At 44.9% G+C, this 15,497-nt stretch overlaps 1 protein-coding gene across 1 annotated transcript in view; it reads right to left on the bottom strand.

Annotated features, from left to right (window-relative positions):
• Positions 1-15,184, bottom strand: part of WNK2 (WNK lysine deficient protein kinase 2) — an 85,178-nt gene extending 69,994 nt beyond the window's left edge. Inside the window, exon 1 of the mRNA XM_058812923.1 lies at positions 14,471-15,184. Coding sequence (XP_058668906.1) covers positions 14,471-15,184 — 714 coding nt within the window. The remainder of the gene's footprint in view (positions 1-14,470) is intronic.
• Between the last annotated feature and the right edge of the window lie 313 nt (positions 15,185-15,497).

The following is a 15,497-nucleotide window of genomic DNA, read 5'->3' as shown; positions in this document are numbered from 1 at the left end:
TCCTCACTCAATTTAATTTGCAGGCTCTTGAGAAAGAAATTCAGGAATACTTCAACCTAAAAAACTATGCAAAACAGATGGAGAGAATATAAACAATCTCTTCCAAAAAAATAGGTGTGCACTTGAATCCAGAACAAAAAACACCTCTTAAGTAACTCAGCAGAGCTTAACTAACTTAAAATAGGACTTTGAAGAAATTAAAGGGATAGGTCTGTTCAGAATAAATAAATATTTTCTGTGCCATTAGTAATTGGAATCCTTACAATAGGGATATCCATTGCAAAGAACAATTACCTGGAAATAAAGAGATGAAGCACAATGAGTTATCCCATAAAGCCCAGACAGCTTCTCGTTATTTATTAAAAACTTAGAGAACAAAACTACATTTCAAGGAAGCCACCACAGGCCCGTACAGGTTAGTTTAGAGGACGTCCCATTAAACTGAGAGGAGGATATAACTAATAATTTTCATATTGTGGCTTTTATATGTTGGCTGCTGTTCCAAGGACAGATTAAATACCACAGCTGCTTGGTTGGATAGCAAATTAAAAGCTCTGTGATGACCCTTTATTCCCAATGGGACATTTTTAGTCAGTTTTTCTTTTTTAAAAAAACCTATTAACTAACACAGTAGGTTCTCCAGAACATTACCCTGAATAAAAATAGTTTCAAATGACACAGGAGAAAATAGGATAGGAAACAAATATGTCAACAGAGGTTTGGGCTATGATGCAATTGACAAACCTCCCAGATGTGCACCCTGTGGGTAAGAAAGGGGAATCCTTGGTCTTGCTATGACACACCTAGAGCCCTACGAGCACCAAGTACCAAGAACATGCACCACAATATTAAGACGTTTCACATGAAAATAAGATTTTGCAACTTAATAAACATATACAACGAATTTCTTCTACAAATCGTGTGGGCTTGGCCTGGAATAGGATTCAGTATTTCCCATTTTCCACTATGCAGGTGATAAAGGTAAAAGACCAGCCCCAATCCACAGATTCTGAAAGGAACCAGGAAATACAAGGTGAAAAATAAACACTCTTAACATTAAAAGGATAAACATCCTACTTAACATGAAAAGGAAAAAACTGAACTATGCCAGGGTAGTTTCTATTTGTGTTTAATTCCCATTACCTCTCCTAGAGTGGGAGGAACTCAAGTGAGAGTCAGGGAGGTTTCTCCCCTGAAAATTGAGACAAGGCTGGTTGAAGAGATTTTTCTTATCACATCCCTTTCTTACTAGACAATTCTATAGGACAAAACCACATTAATCCCCCCTGTAATAACATACACGTGAAACACATGTTATTAAAAGAACCTTGCAGGCACTGCCCCCCAGCACGCACTCCCAACACACAGCACAGGCCACAGCAGTCCTTCCCACTCCCCCTTAACTATAAATCCAGAAAAATTCTCCTTGCCCTTTCCACTCTTTCAATTACCCTGATTACAGAAATAATCTGTGAGATTCCTCTGCTGTGTGTGAAGAACTAGAGCAGTGGGCAGCCTCCCTGGGTACTCAGCAGCAGCATCACACTGTGCAGAGCCTTTCATCTGGGAAAAAGCTTGGTGAGAGCTTTAGATGAGAAAGTTCTCAGAGACCACACAGTTTGTGTTGGCACACTCAAAAAAAAACAGAATATGATCTACTGCAAAGAGCATCTTTTACCAGAACATGTTTTTTTAGTCTGCAAGGGTAAAATTCAAGTAGAGTACTTTAAAATAATTTCTGTGACATCAGTAAGCTGGGACCCCTTTATAATAGGGATACTCATTTGGTATCCCTATTTTAGTCTACAAGATTAGAAATACACTAAATACTCCAGTTCTTGTAGATTATGTTTGTCCACAAGATTAAAAATGTACAAATTGGAGTTCTAAGAGGTTCTAAGTAGCCGTAGTTAAATTCTCTTAGATCTCTTAGAAGAGGGTGCTCAGAGGGATTCAGCAAAGGGCTTTTTTCAGCAGGAGGCTGGATTAGTCTTGCCATCAGATCCAGCTGATTTTCATGAAAGTCACTGGTTTCAATATCACAAAAGTGATAACAATAAAACATCAAGATCTAGACATGGATTGCCATCCCATACAAAAGTCCAGACATTTTCAAGATGGGAGAAAAAACTTGTGAGTCATGAAGTGATTCACTTAAAATATTTTAAAGCTTTGTTTTCAGAAGCTTTCAAAATTAGAACTGTCATGAAAAATTTATTGACTGCAATGAAACAAGTTTTAGCACAGCCTTCACTGGAGCTGCAATTCCATTTAAAACACCAAATTTCTTAACTTTCTAGCACCTTAAGAGTATGACAGTGAATGTTAGCATTGTCTCACACACGGCACTCAAAGGAGAGCTGATTTATCAGTTGCAGAATAAAGACACTTCCAGATGTTTGTAAAAGCCTTAGACAGAACTGCCTAACCAGTTCACAGTCCGCCTAAATGACTCCAGGCACTCCTAAAAGAAAGCACCTGAGAACTCACAAGCTAAAGAAGAATTGGGTTTTTTTAAATCATTCAACCTACCAGAAGCACATTACCTATTCCATTATGAATGCCATGTACTGCAATTAACTTTCAAAGCCCATATGCTTCAAAATACCTTTTAACAAAGAATAATCCTCATTGCCATAATCTCATTTACAAGTTCTTAAATTTAGGAGGACACTGACAAATTTAGATTCTTGTATTTATGTCACCTGTTCAAATGCTTCATTATGGAAATTATTCCACATGTCTGTGTGGTCTTTTAAAGTAATGCCCACATACTTGTTAGGGACAAGCCTTAAGCAAAGCCCAAGAACACAAAGGGCAAATGCTTGCCATGAGCATGGAAGAAAACAGCAATTCAACAGTGACACCAAAGCAACCTAAATCAAGTCAAATCACCCCACAGCCATCTTTTTAGGGGTTGCACTTCCACTTGCAGGGCTGTTCCCAGATTTATCCCACATCAGCTATTAAACAAGGTGTAACACTAAAAAATGAAGCCAAAGAGCAGCTACAATGTTCCTTAAATCAGCTTCATACAGAAAGGCAGAATTACCATATTATTGTCTGAAATCAAAGGAAGCATTTGAGTCTGTATTTTCACCTCCCTATCTAAGCCTAAGGAGAAGTTAAGCCCCAGAACCACCAACTATATCTATATTATAAAAATACAGGTATTTGCAAACACGATGATTTTGCACTGAGATTTCCCCTGCAGGGATTACAGCCCCGGTCCAGGCTTCCACACTGCTGCAAACTCTATTCAGCTACAGTGGGGCTTGTCATGCCTCCCACCAACTAAAAACAACTGTGTGTTCACTTTGATCATGCCAGATTCTCAAGACCTGCCACCACTCTAGCACGACTAGTGCATGCAGTTTTTTAAAGCAGGTAAATTTACATGGGAATTTTGGGCAACCTAAGAATAAAAGCTTCTGCTCTGAGACTGTTACCACATTTCAAAATATGTCACATCCTTAAAGAACAGACTAGACAGAATGCTTATTGAAACATGTATAAACCCTGCCTCAGGGGGGTTAAAACTTGGGTACAGGAGCACCTTAGAAACAGTGGGGTTTTTTTTTAACAAATTTTTTTTAAGTGAACATCTAAAAACAGGTGAACAGGCTTGCATGACTAATTATTCATCTGTCTTATACCTCTAAGACTAATTAACATTCCAACGTATGTAAGATCTTCCAGTTAAACCAGTCCATCCATTCTTTTCAGTCACACAATTAAGCACTTTGCTGTGTCACAGATTATAGACTAGTGAAGGATCCTCCAAGAGAAATACATACAAAACTACTGGGAGTTTGTTATCTTGCATCAACTTAAACTCATGAAGAGCAAGAATTATTTTATGGGACAAATTGTTCCCTGTGAGGGTGGGCAGGCCCTGGAACAGGGTGCCCAGAGCAGCTGTGGCTGCCCCTGGATCCCTGGCAGTGCCCAAGGCCAGGCTGGACACTGGGACAGTGGGAGGTGTCCCTGCCATGGCAGGGGTGGCACTGGGTGGGATTTAAGCTGCTTCTAAAACACCACTGTGTGATTGTAAGAGTAAAAAAAGTCACCCATTCTTGTTATTTCTAGTGGTTGTCAAAAATACAAGGTTTAAAAGGCTGATTTTCAGCCTTTGCTTCTTAAGAAAAATACGTTCCACAATACATTTAGTGAGTCAATCATGGCAGCAACACATGGAAACAAAGCACTTCTCAATTTTTTGTAAACTTGATAGAGCACTATCAGAAATAACCAAAGTGTTGAAGCAGCCACACGGGGAGTTCACATCCTATTAGGCACCAAGGTCTCCACTCCACTGCCAGAGAATTTCATTAGCTACCCTGCTGTCAGAAATCCATTAGGAAACACACCCTATACATCTTTCCAGGCACAAAGGTCACAATTCGCAAAACACTACATTGTTATCTCTTTTTGCACTCAAAAATTAGCTTTGTGGAAATGTTTTAATGACTTTTTTCTTTCTCTAACAGAAATCATAAATTAAAACTTCATTTCTAAAACTCAGAGATACTGCAAACAGGATAAAGCCTACAAAAATGCACAACATATAAGCTTTATGGAAGCTTGTTTTTAAAAAAAGCACTTCCAGCACACGAACTGTACTTGCAGGAGCAGAACTGCAGTACCAAAGTAACAACAAGGCAGGCAGAAAGATAACAACTATCAGTCTCTGCTAAGAATCAGAAACAATTATTGCACAAGACATCATAAATTGCCTTTGTATCTTGTCTCACTAGGTGTCACCCTATTTTCCTTTGTTTCTCAGCAAATTCTGATTTCTCTCCCAGGTTCATGAGGACGTTCAGAGACACCAGATGCTGTCCCAGCTGTCACTGACTGATACTCCTGAGGCTACACAAAGCAGTGCCCAAGGAAACACTCTGCACAACTGGGAGGCTCTCAGGTGAAATGGCATCTCATCAGATTAATAATGTGAGATAATTCATGCAATTGTAAAGATGACCCTCTAAAGAAAAACAAGGAATGTGAAAAAAGGATAAGGGTATGTACCCTGTGGCAGTGTACAAGGTGCAGAACTGTGTCCTTTGAACTTTTAGAGGGCAGAAGACAGGAAAGAGAAGGAATGAGAAGGGAAAAAAGTCATTTAAACTGCTTATTAAAAGCCTACTGGAAAGCTTTTGTGAGGTAGCATTCATTTTACCAATAAAGCCTTCCTAACAAGGCAGTTGAGGGTGACGAGGCATTGACACAGATTGCTCGGAGAAGCGGTGGATGCCCCATCCGTGGACATTCTCAAGGCCACGTTGGATGGAGCTTGGGACAATTTGGTGTAGTGCAAATTATCCAAGCCCATGGCAGGGGACTGAAATGAGATGGTCTTTAAGTTCCTTTATAACCCAAAACCTTCTGTGATTCTAAAAAATGTCAAAGGCAGGCAGGAAGGGGCTGACAAACACCCTGTAACCATTCCCTAACCCGTAACAAAGCCAGACAGCATCAGTCACACCTATCACACCCAAAGTCACGCATATCACACCCAAAACAGCAACACTGGATTTCATTTTCAGGAACCAAGTCTGTAAAGTGTGTATTTTTTGTGGTGTCCTGCTTGGACAAAGCCACCTGCCCCAGGCACAGACCTTCCCGTTCCAGGCACTCCCCAGCAGCAGCTCCGTGCTGAGAGATTCCCCCCCAGTATGGCTACAACCCCAGCAGTGCTAGCTAGAAATGGGGTTGTTATTCAGCAACATCACAAATAAAAGGAAGAAAAAGTCTGGATAGTATTTGTATGGCTAAAATCAAATCCCCAGTCCCCTCCTTGTGGCAGTTACTTTTGAATATCCAGGCTTCATTATACCAAGTGTCTCATTTCACACTGAAAAGCCCCAAAACACACCCATGCAGCAAACATTCTTTGAAGCCCACAAGTGCATAAGCCTGAGCTTATCTCCTTCCCTCAAACAGAAAATATGGTTTATATATACTAAAAAAAGTATATCCACACTTCAGTAAATGAAGCTGTACCTAAAGTTTTAGTGTTACTTAGAGAAAGAATTGCTCTAATAGTTTTGTAGCTTTACTGGTTACAAACTTGTCATTATAGATTCATCCAAGTGAACAGATACACATTTTAATCACACACTTTGTAATCACTAACTGTTTCTTGTGGTCAGGGATGTCAGCCTCTCATCAAAGCCTTCCATGATAGCAGCCTCTGTGGGGATGTTGTGTACCTACTGCATGGCAGGAGAACGGGTTCTGGCAGAGTACTCATGAGTGAGGACAGAAATTCAAGCTGTCAAGTCCTAAACATAAAAATTATCATTTATTCCAGCAAGTTAAAAAGACATTTCACTTCCCTCTCCTAACCAGCAACTTGCTTCAAGTTTCTACTTTCTGTACTTTGAAAAGAAGGCTTAATCCTCTTGCTCAGAGAGGGATTCAGAGCTGTCTATAGCCTAGAGGAAGCCACAGCCTGCCTCCACAGCAGTATCTGGTATCACATGGGAAACTATCCAGTCGGCTTCATTTAACATGAGACTGTAAAAATAAGGCATAAAACTGCCCTGGGTCCAAATGAACTCTGCTGCAGGCACCTGGGGCTCCGACAGCCAGTCCTCAGCTGCCAGCACACCGAGGGCTCTGTGCCGTGCCCCAAGGCAAGGTGCCTGCAGCAGCTCCAGCCTCCAGCACATGCCCCAAATGGCTCCAGCCTCGAAATGTGTGTGCCCCCCCGTGTGTGAGCACAGCTGGGACCCAGAAATTAACCCAAACTGCACACCCATCACACGGGGACAGAGCTGAGTGACGGCACCCACTCTCCCCTGACGTGATACCTGGAAGAGGTACTGCCCATCTCCCCTCCCACAGTGGCCAAACTTAGACTGAAGAACTTACACCATGAGGGGAGATTCATTCCCAGCTCCCCTCACATGTGCAGGGCTCATTGAAGCCTTTACCAAACCACCTTAAACTACTACCCTGGCAGCTAAGGACAGAGCAAGGGGCACAGCTCCTGTCATTTCATGCTCTGAAAACAGAAGATTCTGCCATTCTTAGCAATATACGTGTCATAACTGAGATAAAAGCAAGCCCATTTCATTAGTGTAACACTTACTTTATTATCTACAACTCTCCAAACACACACTGATATGAAAGAGAAACAAAACAAGTTCAGATGCAAACAACCATGCCTGTTTTCCTTAATTAATCAGCAAAGCCTGGAACCAAACAAGCCTATTTTGATAATATCTGGGTCTTGTAAAACTGATTCCAGGGTTTTAGCAGAGCAGTGCACAGGCCAGCAGCAAAGAGCTACATCCACTGGAAATGTTGTGATTCCCCCCCCACGTTCCAAAGCACTCTGTTTGAACAGCAGGATTGATTCTGCTCAGCCAAGCACCACGGCTGCACCAGCTCTGGCCACACCATGGGGCACCTGAAATGCTCCTCTAACTGAAGCAGCCCAGCACCAGGAAAGGCAACATGAAAAAGCTGCTTATTTTATGAAAATCTGGAATAAACACCACAACTTTAATCCTTTGAGCACGCACTAGTGAGAGAAGGGAACATCCATTTCAGAAGCAGACAGAGGCAGGGCCTGGTCCAGACAGTATTTGTGTGGCTAAAATCAAATCCCGCTTCTGCAAAATCAATACTCGGTTCTCAATACATGAGGTGACCAACTGTCATCTGTTCTTTTTAATAAAGCCTTATTTTATAGAATATAGAACAAATTTTATCATTCAGCTAAAGAAAAAACCCTTTCTCCATCTGTTTAGCCTGACTGGGTTTTAGGCAGTTTAAGCACGTGAAATGCACTGACACTGCCTTTGGACAGGCCCTGTTAATTCAGGAATACAAAATATAACATTACCATGCTCAGCTCTGAACCAGTTTAGAGGCTTGTGCTTTGCAAAAAAGTTAATGGAAAATACTTGATAGTTCCCCAAAACAAACACATAAATAAACAAAAACATTCCCAAACAGACAATAAGGCAGCCATCATCCATATAGGTTTACATTCAAATTCTCTGAATTTTGAGAAAACAAAAGGCCTTTAAAATAGAGAGAGATTAACTATATCAGGACTTCCAGAATCTGAAAAAGATATTCATTAATAGCTTTGGCAGCTAGCTACTGTACAGCCTCCTCTCACACAAAAGCATTACAAAACAGGACTGGTGTGTAACAAAACAAAATGCTCATTTCCTTTTAGGTTTTCATTATTTTTACAAAAAATATTAATTGAAACAATATCTAAAACTCAAATTAACTTTAGTAGGTGGTGCTGAGATACATCACAGGATCAAATACCATTCTAAGAACATTTAATTTTCCTTTAAGAAGGTCAAGAATGAAGATCAGATTGAATTCACATAACATGACAAACTTAGAATTCCCCACAGTGTTAACCATGCCTTCTCCCTTCAGTTTTCATGAATAAGTAGTTTATAGTCCACTGCAGCAAACTGAAGAGCAGATGGTGTTAGGTCTTCAGTTACTCCTTCCTTGCCAGTTTGAACAAGATGGACATTCCCAGAACATGGTGTTTCATTCTGCCCATTATTCCCATTGCACATTTAAGCACTGTATCATACAGCCATATTACTCTACTAACACTATACAGTAAAATCAGTTTCCAGTGGGTGTAATGTTTTTAAAAAAGCATTTTGGGGATTATGATGAACTGAAAGCACAGGTAAAAACATTCAAGACCAAGATGGAGCATCTCCCATAAAATACAATTCAAGATGAGTACAGGTATGAGTTTACTTATATTTCTTTAAGGGATTGCAGAGAGACATCACCACCCCCTCCACTACCTGAACATCATGGAAGAGTCACTCCAGAAAGTTTTCAGTGCACATTTTTTACCATCTGATCTGAAACTCAATTAAGGTTCACCAATTGTTACAGACAATCAGCTGGGAAATAAGATGCTTCCTAAGGCTTAGAGGTGTTAAGCGACATGCCTCAACTTGTATTCACAACACAGGTGATGGCATGGGACAGGGGAGAACAAGCAGGACTTGGATCCACCCCATGTCCCAAACCCCCAGTGTCTTTTACAGAACATGGCCATTTGCATGTGAAAAGAATCTCTCAGAAGCTATGTAGCTAACTCTGAATGGACAAAATTCCTAACAATCACACTGTTTGGGATAAGCATAATGCCAGAACGAGATATGGACCTGACTCCTTTGGAGGACGATGAAATTTTAATCAGGATAAAGGAAGTTGCTTATGGTTTGAAGATCAGTACATTCCAGAGCAAGGGACCAGCGACACATAAAAGGGGCTCTATTTTGTGGTTTACATAGAAACTGGGCTTAGAAGAATGTACAAGCACTCTTGTAGTGGTGCAGAGTGCAGGCAGAAGCAGCTGCAGCCGGGCAGTGCTGGAGACGGTGGCTGTGACCCTCCTGCAGGATGGCTGACCTCTGCTCCCCAGGAGGCAGGAGGGCAGCACAGTCAGGGACCTGCTCCCTCCTTTCAGAGCTGCACAGCAATAGCAAGGTACTGGACTGAAAGGTGTTTCCACTTCACTTATCAACACCACAAAGAAAATCCTCTGCCCTCCTCAGCCAGCCTCGGTTTCAGGCACACCAAAATCAACACTGGGATGGATAGCACCCGTACTGTCTATAAGTGTCACTTGAAGGAAAAGATACATTCCCAAACATAACTTCATATATATATACACACATATAAATGAAGCAAACCAGTTCTGCTTCCAGATGACCCTTCTGGACATTCTCCAGCTGCTCTCTGCAAGCCCCTCCTGCTGCAGCGCAACCAAGACGTCTCTTCCAGCAGGAGTGCCAAGTGTCACACATCTTGTGTGACACACCTTTGGCTGCCCTTGCCTGGCACCTACGGCCTGCCCAGGCATCACGCATCAACACTCAGCTCATATTTATGTCTTCTGGCCAGCAGACCCAATCCAGAGCTTAATGCACACACAGGAAGGTGTCCTGCTGCTGGCCGTCACCAGCCACATCGTGGCAAATCCAAAAACCAAACTTCTCCATTCTCACTGAACTCGCATGCGCTGCTGCAGTGGGCTCCTGAGGCAGGAGCCTCCCTCCCCAGCAATGCTTTCACTCCCAACCCTTACAGTGAGTCTCCTACCTTCCAGGAGACACTCTTTCAAACCTCTGCAGCATCTCTAATCACTGAGACTACCAAAATGCATTAACTCCAGCAGCCAGCATCTTTTAGCACATCACCACCATTGCCTCCGAACTCTTAAACCTCTGTTACACCCCAGCCATAAAACATCACCAGTGTAAACTCATGTGTCACTCATGTCAGACTGCACATCAATTGCAAGGATCACCACAGTGACAGCTTGCAACATCAACTTTTTGCACCCCCCATCAGCTGTGGATATGAGATGACCAAAGGGACCAGAAATATCCTTAACACCCAGCTCTGATTTGAAGCAGTTTCTTCTTATGGCAGCTGGACCCACACATTTAGCATGAAGAATTTCACCAGAATTAAGGGCACTCAACCAACCTTGAGGCACAATGTGCTCAAAGCAAAAGAAAGGAGTCTTGTGTGATTCACGAGCAGAATGTGAAGCCTGACCCAGCTCTATTTCATTTACTGAATTTGAGAAGCAGTCTATTAATAGTTCACTACCATATCCCTGCCCTGCTTCTCCATGCCAGGGCAACAGCTCGGGTAGCAAACACCAGTGGTACAGGCACACATTTTCATACTGACACTGTAGAACACAGCTAATCCCGATTGTTTCAATTTAAACAGAAGTCATATTCACAAGAATTAACTGGAAACAGACAAAATTGGTCTTGAACTTCACTTAGTGTGAGCAGACAGCAATACCAGACTCAAGCTTTCAGGCATAGTCTCAGTCTCTTTTCTTCTCTCAGATTTTCTAAATTATTCTGTGCATTTACACTACAAAGTCTATCTGGCCAATAAATTACCAGTAGAGATAGTAAACTGCCACTATTTCGACATCAGATGAAAGCTGCCAGCCAGCAAGGACACTAACAAAAGCCAAACTACCACACTACTTGAAATCCTGGAGTTACTACCCTTTTCAGGAAAAAAAAACCCGGGAATTTTGATACAGGGACATAAGACTGTGATGATCACCAGGCATCTCACAACTTCCTGTGTCAGCAGGATAAGACAGCCCAACCTTTCCCCACTCCTCAACAAAAAAAACCTAAAATTAAATATGATGGTGGTATTCACGGTCCAAGCAAGAACCATAAAGTACAATGAGGCCTCTGCATTTCACAATACCGGGTCTGACTCTTTACAGGGTCCCTATATATTCCCAAAGGGAAACATGATGGGATTTTGAAACCATTCATCTAACTAAACAGAATATTTGGCTTGCAAGCAGGGGAGTGGTAAAGCCTGTATTCCTTATTCATGACCCAACACTTTACTCAGGAGTGCAACACTGTAATACTGTTATGCCAAAGTCTCAGCACACAGCGACCGTACACCATTAATTAATATTAATTATAGCTTCTGAAAACCTTGGAATGCAAACCCTTCCAAAATTGCAAGGGCACACTAATCCTGCTCTAGTACTTCAGCTTCATGAAGGAACAATAGCCTTATTTTCTAGCTAGAATTCAGCCACAGCTTTCACCTCTTCAGACAGGTCTAAGGCCCAGATCATTTGGCCAGCACTTGGGTCCCGCCCTAATCAGAGCTACGACTTCAGTTCTGAACCCCAAAGCCGTCTTTTCAATGATATAAAGCCACTGAACAAGAATGGCTTGCGAGGCCTTTGTACAGATGGACAAAGACACACAGGCAACAGCACAAGTGGGCTGAAAAACCACTGAGCCAGGACAGGATTAATGCCTGCATGGAACCTCAATGCTGTCCACTTTCATTTCCCCACTCCAAGTGGAACAAGCATAAGTGCATCTCCACAAAAAAAAAATACTACATGTTGCAGCAATTTTTCCACAAAAAGGCTCTAGCCTGGGTTCTGATGGTGTGAGGCTGCAGAGGAAGGCATTTTGTCTCTTAACAGCATGGTGATATGATGGCTTCCACTCAGTCTCCTGCTACCTATAGGGAACTTCAAATTTGTGCAGAGAAACACAAATGGGGCAGATCTAACTGACACAGCTCACAATAAAAATTTTTAAAAAAAAGAGCCCCCCAACAGCCATGAATAAAGTGATTTACTTGACAGCATCCTCTGAATGTTTTCCCTAAAATTCCCCAGTTGAACTGAGAGCATTCCACAAGTCAAAGAGACAACACAGCCATTCATGTCTTCTCCCATTGCCTCCTCCATACAAATCCAGTCCGGAGGCACAGGCTTTAATCCTATAGTCGTTAAAGGCTTTTGTCATTCAATGAGGCTTTCCCAGTCCAGACCCAAGTATTGGCTTCCAAAGTCACACACCACCATCTCACATCACCTTCACCATCACCCAAAAGGGACCCAGCAGCCCCTGCCTCCGAGGGATTCACACCAATTTCTCTAAAGCAGCCAAACAATAATTTTCTTTCCACAATTAGAAGCCTAAAGCAAATCCTGTATCAAATTGAATATATCTCGCAGTAAGACCTGATCTGGGTTGAAGCACATATAGTGAAAACTAGTAGGAATTTGAGCATTATACAGATTTCTTCACATACAGTCAGTACAAGAATTCCTAAACAAGTGTAATTAAGAATATGAAGGCCATTCACCAGGTAAGAAAGCTTTCACACTACAGTTTTCTCTTCCTAATCTCCTCCTTAGGTGTACATGATACAGACTAGCACTTCCAAGCAGTGTTCACCAATACATTTGGCAGGCTTTGGTCGTTAAAGCTGCTCCATTACAGAAAATACGTGGAAAATCCCTTTCTGTCAACCCCCTGCTAGAGCCCTCTGAGAAAACCCGGCATCATGGTGAATCCTGGGTCTGTGCTACGGCTCTGCAGTGATGGGGCTGGCCTGGGCTGCGCGGACTGACGGGAGCAGCATCCGCCTCTCCCAACCTGCCCTCCACCCAGCCACCACCCCTCGTGCGTTTCAGGCTGCTGAAGCAGAAGCCTTACACACTCCGGATTTAGCTCCCAGCAAAGCCAGACCTGCCCCCAGGCTTTCCTCCAGCAGCTCTCTTTTAAATCCCCTTAACAATCCCCCAGACCCCCCTTTCACCACAAACCCACCAAGACCCCCGGGATGGAGGAGAGAGGGGTTCAGCCCCTCAGCACCAGCCCTCCATACCTTGCCTGACTGCTGTGCCTCCCATTTTGCATCCCTGGCTGATAAAAGCTGGGGAATGCACGACCATGAAGACTGAGAAGTGTTCCCCATAATTCTTATTAAGAGAGCACTTCTGCAGTGAATTATGATTATGTTGTGTAATGAAATCATCAGAGAATAAAGATGTGGCTGTACATCCATCCCCAGCTATCCCAGGCAGCCAGGAATAATTTACAAACAGATTGGGCCAACATTTAAATATAAACAACCAAGAGCTTAGACAATAACACGATATTTCTATATTAGTTTCAAATAGTCTTGTAGGCCATAAAGCTCAGCCATCCAATGGAAGTTTAAAGACCCCAAATCATAAGAGTTAAACCTCCTTTCACCTAAGTTACAGGGTAACTCAGGCTGAAAAAAAAAAAAAAAAAAAAACAGTATCAATTCTGTATTAGGTTTTTCTATTAGGTTTCATTCCAATGGATGCCAACAAAAGTGAGGTAACAGGCACTATAAGAATAAAAAATAGGCATGTACTACTGTGATTTTTACTAAATGCTACAAAATCCACCAAGAACAGGGTAACAGCAAAAGACAGCATCTAAACCTTCGTTTTCTTTAGATATTACTGGATGATACTACTTCATTCTGAAGATCTGGAACTTTAATGTAAAAATCTGCCTTTTCAAAGGTATTTGGTCAGATAAGTCTTTGACCTAACCAAAGTACTGCAAACGTGGTACCTAGAAAAGAGCAAGCACCGGGGCATATTAGGCGGTTTCATTCACTAGGGCAGTGACAATTCCATGGCAGGGGAGAGGGAAGGTCGGGGGGAGCAGCTTCTCAGCTTTATGAAGCCATAACACAAAAGGAAATTTTCCCCCTGCAAACGCTCTCCAATCACCGACTGTCGGTGTCATTTTAACCGGGAGCGGCTGCCCGAGAGGGGCTGGGGCCGGGCCGAGCATCCCCGCTCCGCCCTTGCCAGGGCGCGGGAGCCACGCGTGACCTGCGCTGCACCAGGCGGGTCCTGCGCGGCCCCCGCGGCGGCAGCGGCGCCGGGCCGAGGGGGTTAAGCGTGGGAGGAGTGTACATAAGGTGGTGGATGCAGAGCCAATGGGGATATTGCGCTATAGTTAGACACTGGATTCTAAGCGATGGTGACCATAAAGGCTGCTCAGGGCTGAGCTGCTCTGAATGACACCAGCGCGGCGCCTTTAGTTCCCGGCTAATAAGGCAGGAAAAAAAAAAGCACAGGAGGATCAGCTAGGCTTACCTGCAGTTCACACCACGCGACTTCGACCCACGTCTCAGTGTCCAGACCCTTGTAGACCGTTTTGAAGGATCCCCGCCCGAGTTCAATATCAAACTTTAGGAACCTGCCATCCGGCGAGGTGGCAACCGCTTTCATATCAGCCTCCTCCTCGGGCTCCTCTTTCTTAGCCTTGCCCTGGTCCTTGGCAGCATCCTGCGCCTCTCTCCGCTCCGCATCCTTGCCCGGCTCCTTCTGCTCCTCGGCGCCCGCGGTGCTGCTGGCGGGCGGCCTTGCCCGCGGCTCCCCGGAGCACTCGGCCTCCCGGCCCGCCGCCTCCGCCGCCCCCTGCCCCGCCTTGGCCCGCTCCGCGATTATCCTCCGGGTTTTGGGGAGCAGGATGATTCTCCGCTGGTGCTCCGCCTCGGGCAGGTCGAAGGCGGGCTCCTCCTGGTCCGAGTCCACCACGCTCCTCCGCAGGAACCGCTGATGGACCAGCTTGGGGTCCCTGGAGCCGGGGCCGCGGGCCGGAGGGGTGGGGGCCCCGGGGGCTGCCGGCGCCGCAGCAGCGTCCCTGCCTGCGGCCGCCCCGCTCCCCCCGCCGCCGGGCCCATCCATGTTCACGCCGGTCTCCGCGGCCGGCGGAGCGCCGGGCTCGGCAGCCGCTGGAACCCCGCCACGGCCGCCGCCTCTGCCGCCGCGCCGAGGTGCCGCTCTGGCATCACCCCCACTTTCCATCCGGGCCGAGGGCTCAGCGCCCGCCGCCGCCCCGGCCCGGGGGAGTCACCGCGAGCCGCGCCCGCGCCGCCACCTGCGCGGGGCAGAGCGCAGCCCTGAGGCGCCGCCACGGCCCGGCCCGGCCCCCGGGCACCTCCCCCGGCCCCGGGGCTCCGACCAGCCGGGCCCCCGGGCCGGGCCGCGGCCGCTCTGACCGGGCTCCCCCTCGTCCCCGGTGCCCGGCAGGGGCGCGGCCGAGAGCGCCAGACGACCGGTGCGGCCCCTCACCTGCGGCGGGCCCGCGCACAAAGGCGCGGCGGGGCCGTTACTTACG

Source organism: Ammospiza caudacuta, chromosome 12 (genome assembly GCF_027887145.1).
Source record: "Ammospiza caudacuta isolate bAmmCau1 chromosome 12, bAmmCau1.pri, whole genome shotgun sequence".
NCBI classification, from domain to species: domain Eukaryota; kingdom Metazoa; phylum Chordata; class Aves; order Passeriformes; family Passerellidae; genus Ammospiza; species Ammospiza caudacuta.
This window is presented reverse-complemented; position numbering and strand designations above follow the sequence as displayed.